At 40.0% G+C, this 14,308-nt stretch overlaps 1 protein-coding gene across 1 annotated transcript in view; it reads right to left on the reverse strand.

Moving 5' to 3' along the window:
* Positions 1 to 237: 237 nt before the first annotated feature.
* ANGPT1 (angiopoietin 1) overlaps positions 238 to 14,308 on the reverse strand; it is a 749,830-nt gene continuing 735,759 nt past the window's right edge. The window contains exon 9 of the mRNA XM_029591875.1: positions 238 to 1,808. Within this exon, the coding sequence (XP_029447735.1) occupies positions 1,648 to 1,808 (161 nt within the window). The 3' untranslated portion in view covers positions 238 to 1,647. The remainder of the gene's footprint in view (positions 1,809 to 14,308) is intronic.

Below are 14,308 nucleotides of genomic sequence, written 5' to 3' on the forward strand. Positions count from 1 at the left end.
AGGCAAAATCAGCAGTGTGGCAACGCCAGCTGATATATTCAGGGCACATTTACTTCAGAGCTTAGCATTGGCTTGGCTGCCTGTTAGTGAAAACTCAAATCATGTGTAAGAACTGAGTGCTTTCAAACATTCTACACATGCCCTCACTTTTCTCTAAATATTCTCTCATAAACTTCATTGTCTGTATCAACAAAACTTCCCAGTTTGTTTTCATTACAGAGACAGCTTAATTCAGCAGAAGAGGGACTGCTTAACGGGATGACTTGTACATGAGATGCTTTTTTTTTTTTTTATTCACTGCACCTATTTAATAAATGCATTTTACAGAATTTTATTTGCATTGCATAAGAAGATGGGTGGGGCATGATTATATTAAAATATGACCCCTTATTTACCATAGATATAAAACTGATACTTATAGTACAAAATTATAACTTATTCTTTTACTTTATATAAATGGAAAATAATACTTTATATACTAACTGAAGCATAGTAGGGATCTGAAAGACTTTGCTATTCACAAATTAAATTAGGGTGGCATAATACTGTGAAGAAGGAAAGACCTTTATAGGAAAAATAAGCCCAATAGTTAAATCACACGTTGCATGCAGAGATACAAATAAATTCATCCAGTTAAGCTCTGTGTTTACTTTGGTTCAATAAATGCAAAACAACATTTTCCTCTATGGTTTCAAACGGAAATACGACATGCAGTTAGGTTAACAAAAACAACATATTGCTTCAAGATCATACTTCACATTCTTTACAGTTCCCCCTGATTTTTCATTCTGACATTCAGAATATTATAATGCACGCAAATGCTGCATTAGAGAGAAAAACACCAGTTTCTTGCCCATAAATCTCAGTTTAAAAATTGTGAAGATTGTTTTATCTGTACTTACTTTTTACCAGTAAAAGGACATTGAAGATCTTTTTCTTCTGTTTTGATTTTTCACATGCTATTATCTAGAATGCTTACTGGAATTTTTTTTTTTCTTTCTTAGAGAGAACATAGCTTAGAATAACTACAAATGATGAGCCTGGTTAACTAAGTCTTTTCTCTCATTCTGTGTCTATCAGAATAAAGCTCAATGAATCAAGCCCTATTGCTTTATCCAGGGCTTAGAAATTTCTCTGTGTACTAGCAGCTGATTATGTAAGGTGATGTTTTGGCATGATCATACTGGATATTCCAAGACATGTATTGGGTTTAGCAGTGATACTGTATGTTTCCGCTGATATGTTGTCATTCCACTACTGAAGTATATTTCTCATAAGTGATTATTTTAGGAATTTCTATACTTGAAATGAATGTAATCATTTGTTCAAGTATAGTGCTATACACTTTTTGCAGCTTTGCTACCATATAAAATACATCTGTTCAGAAGCCACTGTCATTTATAGTAATGAAAGCACACCAAGTCCATCAATGTCTTCCGCTCCAAAATCATTATTGTCAACTATAAACCAACCAAACCTTTAGGAATCCAATAACTCAAGTGGTGACTTTATATGTATGTAGCATTATTTGCAGGTCATAAAATCTTGTCAAGAAGCCACTGTCTTTTGCTTCTGAATATCACTAAAAAAGTTCTTCAAAGAACAATACTATTGGAATTTTGAATCTGCCCCATCTCCTGTGTGTCTTTAATAGTCCAAAGGTCGAATCATCATAGTTGTGCCACGTAAGGAATAGCTGGGTCCTTTGAAATAGTGCCACTTTATCCCATTCAACTTCCCATGGTTTTGCCCTGCAGTGTAGTACATTCCATTGAGATTGGAAGGCCCACAAGCATCAAACCACCAACCTAAAGAGATAAATAATACAATTACAAAGTACACAAAGCATTTTATTACAAACACATTTTCTGATTACCATTCTTCCACAGTAAGAAACAGCAGAAGCAGTAATAGTCCAGGTAATCTCACTGGCACTATGGGGTACATTTTCAAAAACAGCATGTGCGCGTACTTTTGTTCACGCACCCCGCGCGAACAAAAGTACGCTGGATTTTATAAGATACGCGCGTAGCCGCATGTATCTTATAAAATCCGGGGTCGTCGCGTGCAAGGGGGTGCACATTTGTGCAACCTGCGCACGCCAAGCCCGGCGCGTGCTGCCTGTTCCCTCCAAGGCCGCTCCGAAATCGGAGCGGCCTCGGAGGGAACTTTCCTTCCGCCTCCCCTCACCTTCCCCTCCCTTCCCCTACCTAACCCACCCCCCTGGCCCTATCTAAACCCCCCCTACCATTGTCGGCAGATTTACGCCTGCTGGAGGCAGGCGTAAATCTGCCGACATATTTTCCCCTAAGATATATCAAGCTACATATGTCTTCATTTGGATGATAGGAAACTTGTGGTAGCTGAAAACTGGCAGACTCTGTGAGATATTTTCTGTATAGTTCATATTGTTCTCAGTTTTATAGACACTCATGCTAGGGAAACTATTTACTGTAATGGATTATATTGTAGAAACAAAAACACCAAGCAGCTTCAGTATTTTTTCATGTTCAGAATCATTTTGACAATATAATACATACCGTATTGGCCTGATTATAAGACAAGGGATGTTGATTTTTTTTTAATATATTTTGTATGTTCAGAAACCCATGTCATCTTATAATCACAGCTAAAGCCATCCAGGGACAAGGCATCTCTCTCTCTCACACACACTTCCCTTTCTCCACAAGCCATTCAGCTCCGTCAGGCTCAATAGGGATTTGGGTGGAGAGAACAAGGACTGGGGATTAGGTGGTGAAGGGATGAAACGGAGACAAGGTGATTAGCTCAGAAGGGGAGATGGTTGCTGTTGGTCACATCAAGGCATTTCTATCACATTGACCCAAATATAAGGGGGTGGGGAGGGGTCATCTTATATATGAGGCCATCTTACATTAAGACCAATATGGTACAACATTTTCTGGATACAATATACACTTACATCAGATTCACAAGGCAAAATCCATCACAGTTTCTACTGGTCCAATACATGTAGCATAGAATTCAAAAGCTATCATAAAAAGGTTCAGCTTTTGCTGTCTTAGACAATGAGAAGTATTATCCAGTTTTCAATGATTAATAAAACCACACTGTTCCTAAGCAGTTTATAGCAATAAATATACTTATTTATTTATTTACTTAGTTATTATTTATTTAATTCTTTTATATACCAACCTTCATAGCAAGAGTCATATCAAATCGGTTTACATGGAACTTGAGTGTTAGCATTCTTAACAACCATTTAACAATAGATCATTCACAGGAGGCAAAGTTACATTTAACAAGGAGATCAAAACTGGGAAACTGAAGAAAGAAAATGAGAGAGATAACCATTGTGGGCATAAGGGGGCTTGGCTACATATAAAGCAAGGTAGGCTTAAATTGCGGTCCCTAAATCGGAAAGATTATGGGAAAGCTTGGCGAAATAACCAGGTTTTGCGTTTTTTTCCGAAATGTTTGTAGGCAGGGTTCTTCTTGCATTTGACTATTCTTTCCTTTTCAGACTTTGAACTTTGACAATATAATATGGTATTTATACAGCATTTTTGTTAAAATCATGCTTTGCATAAACAATTTCCTATTCAAACACTGTTGGGACTGGAGAATTACATTGATGAATTATTGCTCTGAGGATGAAAAATAACAGATAATGCCCAAAGCATAAAGGGTTAATTTACCCAAAATTGGGACTTAAAATGTATAGGAAAAAGATATTTATTGATTTTACTGAATAAATATTATCACATCCTACATCTTTAAAATGTCTCAGAGGACCTGCATATCTCAAAATAAAATGTATAAGCCACTGATTTTTGGGAGGTTTGGCCAGCACTCATTCTGATTTGTGTAATAGGGAAGGTAATTTTCAAAGGGATATCTGCAGATAAAGTAATGCTTTACCCACATAAATTGTTCATTAGAAAACTATGAAGTCCATATTCAGACATCGTCCAGATAGCATAGCTAGCCAGATAAACTTAACCGGCAAACTTTGGAGGTATATTCAATAGTACAGTTACACTGTTGAATATAGTCAGCTATCTTAAAGTTAGTTGGCTAACTGTAGGACAGGTCTTTGGCTTGACCAAATTTATCTGCTAAGCCATCCTGCTAACTCTGAATATTGAAGTTAGCTGGTTAACTTACCCCATCATTCATCACAAATTTTTAATAACACATGCATTATGAAAAAGGGGTGTGTTTATGGAAATTTGTAAGTTACCACATGATGCAGTAAGTTTACTGCATGAATACCTATTTTTTTTCATGAGAGAGAGAAGGAGAGAGAGAGAGAGAGAGAGAGAGAAAAAAAAAATAGGTACACACAATGAGGCTCTGTCTCTCCCCCTCTCACTCCCTCCCTCCCCATTTCAGTCATATCACACAGCTTAATGCCAAAGAAAAAGGTGTAGTTAATTCTGGCATTAAAACAATGTGATATGGCCCCTATTTTAACTAAAACCTACCCAAAATCTTCTCCTGATCCTGCCCCCCTCAAAAATTTGCATTCGCACCACATGCTACTTTACTTTTCGCATGTGTTATGGCGTTAACACATTTTGATAAATGATCCTATTAGCCAGCTAACTCCTCCCAGTTATGCCCTCGGAATGTGCCAAACTTACTGGATTATTTATCATTTCATGTTAGGGCCTTAATGCTTGACTGAAGCTAGGTAGAGAGTGCATCAAGCTAAGAAGAGAGTACATTGTAGAAATCAATTCCACTTTTACCTTTCATCACTCCAAATGACAGAAAATCTTCACTGATGTCAACTTTGTTGTTCGTACCTCTGACTGTGTTTATAAAACTGCCACCCCCCCAAACCTATCACACCCCCAAACCTCACCCCGAGTTAAAAGTGCCCTCTCTCGCAGTAGTATAAATAGTAAATGTACATGTTGGTCTCTCTCTCTCTCGCTCTCTCACACGAAAATTAGCCTAATCATACCCCCTTTTTCTCATGCAATTTCTGCTATATTTACAGCATTTTGATGAATCTAGGTCTTAGCCAACTATGAATACTGGCTAACTTGAGGCCTCATTTACTAAGCATTTTCCCCAGAGATACAGAATGGGGGAAAAGCCTTAGTAAATCAGGCCCTTAGCTATCTAACTCATCTCCTCCCATTTATGCCGCTTAGATGATCAGTCCTTGACCATTTTGAGGTATATAAAAACTTTTAAAATAAAAAAAAAAATAAAAATGCCCCTATCTTAGGCCTGGATTTATCAAAATGCACTAAATATTGCCTGCAATAGAAAAAGGGGCATGTTTTATGGTAATGATCAATTTTTCACAATTTGTACTAATACCTATGTGAACAGCTAAGTTACCACAAATTGTGCTATCATTTTTGCACTTTGAGATAAGTGCCAGAATGTGGTATTTCCTACATATGACCACTGGGGGGGGGGGAAGGAGAGAGAGAGCTCCTAGCCATAATAATCTCACCCTAGATAGGTATTTATATCTCTAAGGGAGGCCCACCTAGTAACTCGAGGTGAAGTTTAGGTATTAGTGTAGGGGTTAGGGGCCACTTTGACATTCAAAGTGAGACATACAAACAAAGCAGTGCTCTCTAGTGAAGATTTGATGAACCTCGGAGTGAGGAAACTCACCCAAAGATGAGATTTGTGAAATGTTCTCTCAACCTAGCTTGATGGACCCACGTAGGTTAGAAAATCTGGCCCTTTGTGTTATCACAGGCATCGGGACCCTATCACACGCGGTAACAGCCTAATGCATTGTGATGAATGACCCTGTTACTTATTAAACCTTCACCTCAGGTGTTTAAGTAAAGTTTTAAATTTCATTTACATCTATAGGAAGTGAATGGAAATTAAAGAATTAGCCACCTGTTGATTTGAGATCCCCAAGATGTATATATTTTATTTATTTCAAGAATGTGTTGCTTGCTTCTATACAGAGCAAGGTATAAGATTACCGAATAATTTATTAATAGGAATAAAAGCCATATATTAATAGGGACAAGATTAAGTGACAGGTATAGAAACAAGTGGTGTGAGGCCCCCAAAATTTCATTACATATTTTCTTTTGCATTTTTTTGAGGGGGGGGTGGGTGGTTGGTCATGTTTCAGTTTGTGCAATGTTTATTTTGTTTTGGTTTATATGCCTAAACAAAATTGATAATAGAAAAATATGAATTAGGTCTCCCAGAGTCTCTCTAACCCTCCTTATACCCACCTAAAAAGGTAGCTGGAGCTGGGAAACACTCCTGCCCCCCCCCCCCCCCCCACCTTACCCCTTCTGTAGGAATTCTGGTTAGTGAAAGAGACAGGAGGGATGCACATTCACTTCCTTCTCCTCCAACATGACCTGAATGGTTTTGGCCAACTCTGAAACTCACATCGAAGTAATGTATGAGAAAATGGTGCCAGTTCACCCTAAAAGCAACACCATTTTGATATCAATATGGCATTGGTCTCAGGGACAGCTGGTGCCATCTTTAAAGGGATGCTGGAGGGGCAGAAAGTGAGAGGGCTTATCTCCTGTCCTTTTCAGTAATCAGAAACCCCACAAGGTAGGGGCTTCTGTGGCTCATTAACATTTTTAGGGGGGGGGGATTCCAGAGGGGCCCCAGCACATCTTTCAGAGGGGATGAAGGGGCCCATGGATGTTCTGGGTCTAAGAAGCTTTTTTGGAAGGAAACCATGGAGATCCTTGGACTGGTGATAGAGATTTTTTGTTTTTGTTTTATATTGAGCATCCTTTATTTAAAAAAATAATTGAAAGGATAACCAATTAAATGTAATTATTTTTCCTTTTGTTCCATTTTAAAAATGAAATAGGAAATGTGGTTGACATTTGCCATTTCATTTCAAATGAATGCACATTCCTAATAAAGACCAGACAACAATAATAATACATCAGGGGGCTGAAATATGAGTTAGATACAGGCAAGAAATTGATATAGTATAATGCTGTGTGTCAATAATAAAATAACAGAGTGAAGCATCAGGGGATACAAAACCAATAGTAAAGCAGTAAAGTCAAGGACCAAAATGATGGGATGAAGGGCATGAGAGATCATAGTGCAAAATTGATCAGAAGGCCCTATCAAGCAAATATAGAGATGAGTGTGTTTGGATAATTTCCAGGCTTGATAGACACTTGGCAGGGATGTGCATTCATTTCTAACGTATTGGTAATCCGCAACATATAGGGCCATATTTGTTGTATTCGTGGGGAAGCGAAACATATCGCGATTCCCCACGAATACAACAAATCTTCGCTGAATTATTCAGTCGTCTAAAGGAGCAAATGTTAACAAACCCCCCACCCTCCTGACCCCCCCCCAAGACTTACCAAAACTCCCTGGTGGTCCAGCGGGGGTCCGGGAGTGACCTCCTGCATTTGGGCCGTCGGCTGCCAGTATTCAAAATGGCGTCGATAGCCTTTGCCCTCACTATATCACAAGGGCCAACCAATGGTCGCTCCCGGACCCCTGCTGGACCACCAGGGACTTTTGGAAAGTCTTGGGGGACCCTCCTGACCCCCCCCAAGACTTACCAAAACTCCCTGGTGGTCCAGCGGAGGGTCCAGGAGCCATCTCCTGCACTCACACCCTCGGCTGCTGGTATTCAAAATGGTGCCAAAAGCCTTTGACCTTATTATGTCACAGGGGCTACCGGTGCCATTGATCGGCCCCTGTCACATGGTAGGAGCATGGATGGCTGGCGCCATCTTGTGCTCCTACCATGTGACAGGGGCTGACCAATGGCACCCTTTGAAGATGCACACTGTGCACAAGGCCCGGCCACGTGCGTAACCTCTGTTTTTAATGCGTGTGACTTTCATAAAATCTACTCATTAATGAATATATATTCAGGCCTATATTAAACACTGAACTATAAAATACCATCAGTTTTGTTTAGAATATTTATGACACTGCAAAGAGAAAGAAGAGAGAGGTTCTATGTAAAGGAAGTTAATTTCAAGTTCTTTCTCAAGACAGAAAAAATTGGGTTTTGGTACTGTCTTTTTTTTTTATCTTTGGTGCAATGCTATCTGAATGGTACTGTCACTGTACTAACCATGTAATATTTGTTTTGAGAAACAGGAATGAAAAAGAGAAGAACTTTAAATTCACAAAAGGGTAAATGTTAACAACCCAGCACTCGCGCAAAAACTAGGAGAAACATGTGTGGCTGGGCGGAGCATGCACTGAGCTCATTATGAAAATGGCCTGGCCACGCACATATTTCCCTTACTTGTGGAAGTGGTGGGTTGTTTAAAAGGCATGGGATGGGGGTGGGGGCTGGGCAGGTATGGGAGTGGGATGGGGGTGGCCCCAACAGTACCATTGGGTGCTGTCATGGTGAAGCATGAGCCGGCAGCTGGCCAGCACATGGAACTTTCTTCATCTCTTCAGATGACACAAGTTCCAAAACAAACAAAAAAAAAGGTAGGAAGAAGGGTTTTAGGAGTTGGAGAGAAAAGGAGAGAAGAGGGAAAAAAGGAAGCAGAGTAGGTAGGGGGTTATGCAAGCTCCAATAAAGGAGCGGACTGGGAGGGAACTGGGCAAAGGCCCGATTGCATTGGTGCACGATTCTTTTAAAATCCCCCCTTTCGCGCGCGAGTCACCACCCACGTGCACTTGCATGCAGCAATATAAAATCATCCACATATGTGCACACAGGTAGTGGGATTTTATAACATGCACATGTCGGTGCATGGATGTCATAAAATCGGCACATCCATGTGTGCAGCGGGAACCACGCACACATGGACACGTACACGCATCTTTTAAAATCTATCCAAAGAGTACCATTTGTAGTTTATTAAATTAGATGTTGTAATTTACCTATTTTTCCCAAAAATGATTAGAATTTTGGCATTGCTGAGTTATTAGTGAGACAATTTTTCTGAATCTGATTTCAATTTAGGATTTATATAGTTAAACACTTTTTGTAAATCATTGTTCAATATTAAAATAGGCTTAATTATGATTTAAATGTTATTAACCTGAATTAAACTTTTCTAATATATGATTATTGTCATTCTAAATATTTATTTATGAATTAGAACAGACTGAAACCTGACTAATATGAATTAACTTAACTGACTAACTAAATTGAATATAACCATAGGAAAAAAAACTGATTAAAAAAGTGTTTTATTCTGGCCAGAAGGACTGTAAATTAAGAAAGTTAACAGACACCCATTTGATATTATTATTTGTTATCCTTTCTAAATAACCATTTGTTTTGATTAACTTTATATTATAAAGCACTAATTTAAATTATTTTTTGAGACATTTCAACAGATTCATATGGTATTGCCAAAGCTTCAAATCATTACTGATACAGTCCTGTTCTAATCTGAATCTACCTCCAAGCTGAGATCCAAGAACCTCACTGATAAGTTCTGCTCTTGGATCCAAATGTTTCATGTGTCAAGAATTCTATTCAAATGCTTGCTTATGAGAACACAGATGAAGTTGCCCACCATTGGACTTTTATATAAACTGTTTGATATATATTTGGAGAACATTGTTATAAAGAAAATAATTGAACTTTCCTTTTAGGAAGAGTTTTGTTTGTTTGAACAGAGGATTACTGTAAGTTGAAGGTGAGAGAAAGAGTACAGATGGAATAAGTGCTGGCATGGAATTGCGTAAGAAATACTAAGTTAGAGTTATTTAATTAAACAGTTGTAAAAGTAAAAAAGTATTGAAAGCTCTTGAATTTATTAATTAAAATTGTTATGACTTAACCTAGTGATACCAGATGCATTACATCCCAGTTTTTCTAAGTGCTTGTAGTTAGAGTTAATCATGCAGGACTTTTTTTTAAATTTAAAGATTCAGAATTACAAATGATTTATATTTTCATTTACCCTCCATTGCCTCGGGTACAAACTTAGACCTGGATTCATCATTCTTCGCAGAATGATGAATCCTGTGAAAACAGGGGACAGGCCTGCGAAAGCCCGCAGCCTTTGCACCATGATGGTGCGCCGGCTGCTGGCTTTCGCACCAAATAGTGCCACCGTGAAAGGTGGCGCTATTCGGTGTGCTACTGCCGACGATAATGTTAGTAACATTATTGCCGGCAGCGAAGCAACCGCGACTCCGCCCCCTCCCCACCCCGACTCCTCCCCTCCCCCTAATTTGCATTATATTGCATGCAAAAAGGCATGTGTGTTACATAGAAACATAGAAATGACGGCAGAAGAAGACCAAATGGCCCATCCAGTCTGCCAAGCAAGCTTTCATACTTTTTTTTTCTCTCTCTCTCTCTCATACTTATCTGTTACTCTTGGTATTTAGTAACCTTTTGGTTCTATTTCCCATCCTTCTCCACCATTAATGTAACCTTTTGGTTCTATTTCCCTTCCACCTTCGCCATTAATGTAGAGAGCAGTGCTGGAACTGCTTCTAAGTGGCATATATTTAAGAATTGTTAAGGCCCTAACGCATGAGATAAAGCTTTAGAAAATAACCGCCTTAGATTGTAAGCCCTCTGGGGATAGGGAAATACCTACAGTACCTGAATGTAATCCACTTTGAAGTGCTGAAAAAAGTGCAAAAAGCGGAATATAAATCTAAATAAAATAAAAAAATTAATGTATTCCTGTTGCAATTTTATATTTAAAATAATGGAATATATTTAAAAATTGTTGATACTCAAAAACAGAGAATTCCCAAATTGCCTTTTGGTCTGGTTTCAAAGTGGAAGTTTCCCACACAATCTTAATAGATATTTTTCTTAAACACATTTAATTATTGCAATTATTTAGATTTTTGACAATTTTTATTTTTCTGATTTTGTGTTTTGTCTATCACTGTGCAATCAATTTCTGCCATAAGTCTGATTCAGAACTAACTTCCACATCAATATTACTATCTACATTCTTGTATGTAGCTTTACAACTACAGAGACTTGGCCATTAGATAGATACATGCCAAAGACATTTAATCCTTCTACTGCAGTTACAGATGAGGCCTATTATAAATAAGATCATTGACTGTGGTTTTTGTGCTTGCAACCTTGGAGCAAGCAAATCTGTATCTCTAGTCATGCTGAGAGGCCAGTGTTTTTGGAGCCAAATGCTGCACTATATGCCAATCTGAGTGATATGGAAAATATACCTAGATCTTCATGCGGTGAAGAAGCAAGCTAACAGGGTAGCAAAGAAAAAACGTATTTGATATTGTACCTTATTTTTTTAGAATTGAAAATATTTTTGAAACAAAATGAGACTAGTTTGAGAGTGTCTATTTTTTCTGAAAAAACAGACTAAAGGAAAAACATAGTAACAAGATTAAATTGTGCAGATAACTAAAATCACTGTATTAATTGTAATTACTTCTCTAGATTCAGTCTTGTTAACTTTTGCAATAAGAATTACTGCTAAGTCAAACATGTTTAAAATGTATTTACCAAAAATAAATGAAAAGAAAGAGATTTCTGTAAGCGGTATATACATATGTGATGATTATCTAGATTTTGATGTGAATTGCACAGAGAGAACAAGAGGGATCACTGATGAAGTCAAGGGTTTTATTGCATCTCTCTGTTCAATATAATTCAATTTAGCTAATTAATATTCTTTACTGATCTATGCTATCTATGTTTGCCATGCTTGCTATGAACACTATTTTAGTTTATAAGAAGAATGACATATTTGTAAACAATTTGTACAAGGTTGCATATCCATAGATTTTTGGCTCTAGAGCAAAGGTAAAAGATCATTGTAATTGGTAGAAAACAGATTTCATGATGTGTGATCTTTTCTTATTGTAACAAAAATGTGTTATGCCTGAAGGTAATTGTATTTAGGGCCTAACAAGTAAATTTTAAAGGGGCTATGCGTGTAAATTTCAGGGTTTGCGCACGTGACTAGGTCTTGTGCAAATTTTATAACGGGTGTGGTCATGCATATAAATCCCAGGATGTGCCTGAGGAAGCGTGCACTGGCAGCTGGCTGGCATGCAGAGATTACTTCTGCTCCAGAGGAGCAGTAAGTACCAAAATAAAAAATTTGGGGATAGTTAGTGTTGTATTTTGGACATTGAGGCATGGGCCCTTGGTCGCTGCAAGAGATGGCACCTCCCACAGGGCAGAGCCCTGCAAAGACTTGCATCAATAGGCTAGCTTCGAGCAGAGATGGATACAGAGAAAGTTAATCTTTATTATACTGCAACGAAGATGGTAACCCAAGGAACGGGCAATGATCCCAGCCAGAAGAGGAGATGTCTGATGGCAATGTTCCGTCTGAAGGCTGCAGAGTGGAAAAGGCAGTTACACAGTCTCACCAGGTCCCGAGAGGGAGATGGGTCCAGTAGTGGTCCGCGAAGCGGGGTAGGCTGAGAACCCAGGCCTGGATGGAAAGGCCAGTGAGAGTAGATCCGGTAGAGGTCCGCGGTGCGGGGCAGGCCGAGGATCTATATGGAGCGAGATGAGACAATGCAGAGACAGAACTGGAGCGGTAGTACTCACTCTGATGCTGGCAGTTGTAGTAGGAGAGAACCCCTGGGGAGCGGAGGTTCGGGACGAAATAAGGCCCCCGAGGAGCGGGTACCTTAGGCATCCTTGTTGGTGGTAGGCAACCCCAGGAGGTAGACAGGAGCGAGGCAAGGCCCCCGAGGAGCGGGTACCTTAGGCGTCCTTGTTGGTAGTAGATAACCCTGGAGGGTGTCGAGGAGCGAGGCAAGGCCCACGAGGAGCGAATACCTAAGTCATCCTGGAGCGAGAGTACACAGAGCGGAAGCACCTGGTAGCAAAGAGAGATCAGCATGGAGGATTCCTTCCTAACTCATATTAGGAATCGTGAACGGAGTTTAAATACCAGAGATTGTGACGTCATGCGGTGGGGACGCCCCCGCGGTTCCCACCATGATGCACATAAAAGACGGGGCTGCATGCGCGCTCGTGCCCTAGGTGACTCCGGGAGAAAGATGGCGAACGCAATCGCCCATGCCGGACCGGGGAAGCCGGAGGGGTCGGCGTGAAGAAGCGGAGGCAGCTTTTTTCCCAAAAGGAACCGAGTCAGGAAGGAAAAAGGTGAGCAATAGAGGGTGAAGCCGTGTGCGACCAACAGGCGCAACAGTTAGGTTAGGTTTTGGGGGCGGGGAGGAGAGCAGAAGAGGGAGGAAGGTTAGGCAGGGGGGTAAGGAAGTCCCCTCTCAGTCTACCCCTTAATTGGAGTGGATTGGGAGGGAACTGGGAAAAGGCCGATCACATTGCCACATGTAATTGGAAAATTCCCTGCTCCTACGTGCATGAATAGCAGGCTGCTCGCACATGCATACATTGATTTTAAAATCTGTCACGTATGTGCATGCAGCCATCAGATTTTATAATATGTGCGCGCTGGTGAGCACATGTTATCAAATTGACGAGTCCATGTGTGTGCACCTTGAACCGCACACACATGGGTGCATGCGTGGAAATTTTTAAATCCACATTTGAGTCAAGCTGACCTGCTAACTGATCATGATTTAAGACATGCATTCCTGTTTCATTCTGACTCTGCATTCTAGACCTTATATGTGTCTGATTGAAAGTACTAAATTTTGAGAATACTCACTGAGAGCCTGTTCAAAGAGTTATCTTCTTGCAAGTGATATTTCTCTTATGTTAATATTGCATCTCAGTAAAACTTAGCAGATTTCTACTGCAACAGATTCATTTTTGTCTATTTTAAAATTGTATAAAGGCTGGGCCATGGCCATGGCCATCCAGTGCTCCTACCATGTGACAGGGGCCGGCCAATGGCACGGATACCCAGTCACATGGTAAGGGCAAAGGGCCATCGGCGCCATTTTTATTAGTGGCAGTCGATGGCCTGAGAGTGGGAGATCGCTCCCCACGCCCCCACTGGTCCACCAGGTAATTTTAAAACATTTTTGGGGGGGTCGGGAGGGTGGGGGAAGCTAAGGGGTCAATTTTTAAAGGGTCGGTGGGGTTTTTTTTTATCGGGCCATCGGCGTCATTTTTATTAGTGGCATCAAAATGGCGCCGATGGCCCGAGAGCGGGAGATCGGTCCTGGGGCTTCCACTGGACCACCAGGTACTCGTAAAAAGTTTTGGGGGGCTTCGGGAGGGTAGGGGAAGGTAAGGGTTTCATTCTAAAGGGTCGAGTGGGTTTAGGGGTTGTTTTGGTGTGCCAGTTTTCCCGCCCTCCCCCCAAATCCCCGATTTACGATTTTTCACGATAAATCGGGGGAATTTCTATTGTATCGCGCACTTTAATAACGATTTTTGACGATTTAAAAAATATCGGATGATTTTTAAATCGTCAAAAAACGATTCACATCCCTAGAAAATAACAAAGAA

Source organism: Rhinatrema bivittatum, chromosome 2 (assembly GCF_901001135.1).
Source record: "Rhinatrema bivittatum chromosome 2, aRhiBiv1.1, whole genome shotgun sequence".
Taxonomy (NCBI): domain Eukaryota; kingdom Metazoa; phylum Chordata; class Amphibia; order Gymnophiona; family Rhinatrematidae; genus Rhinatrema; species Rhinatrema bivittatum.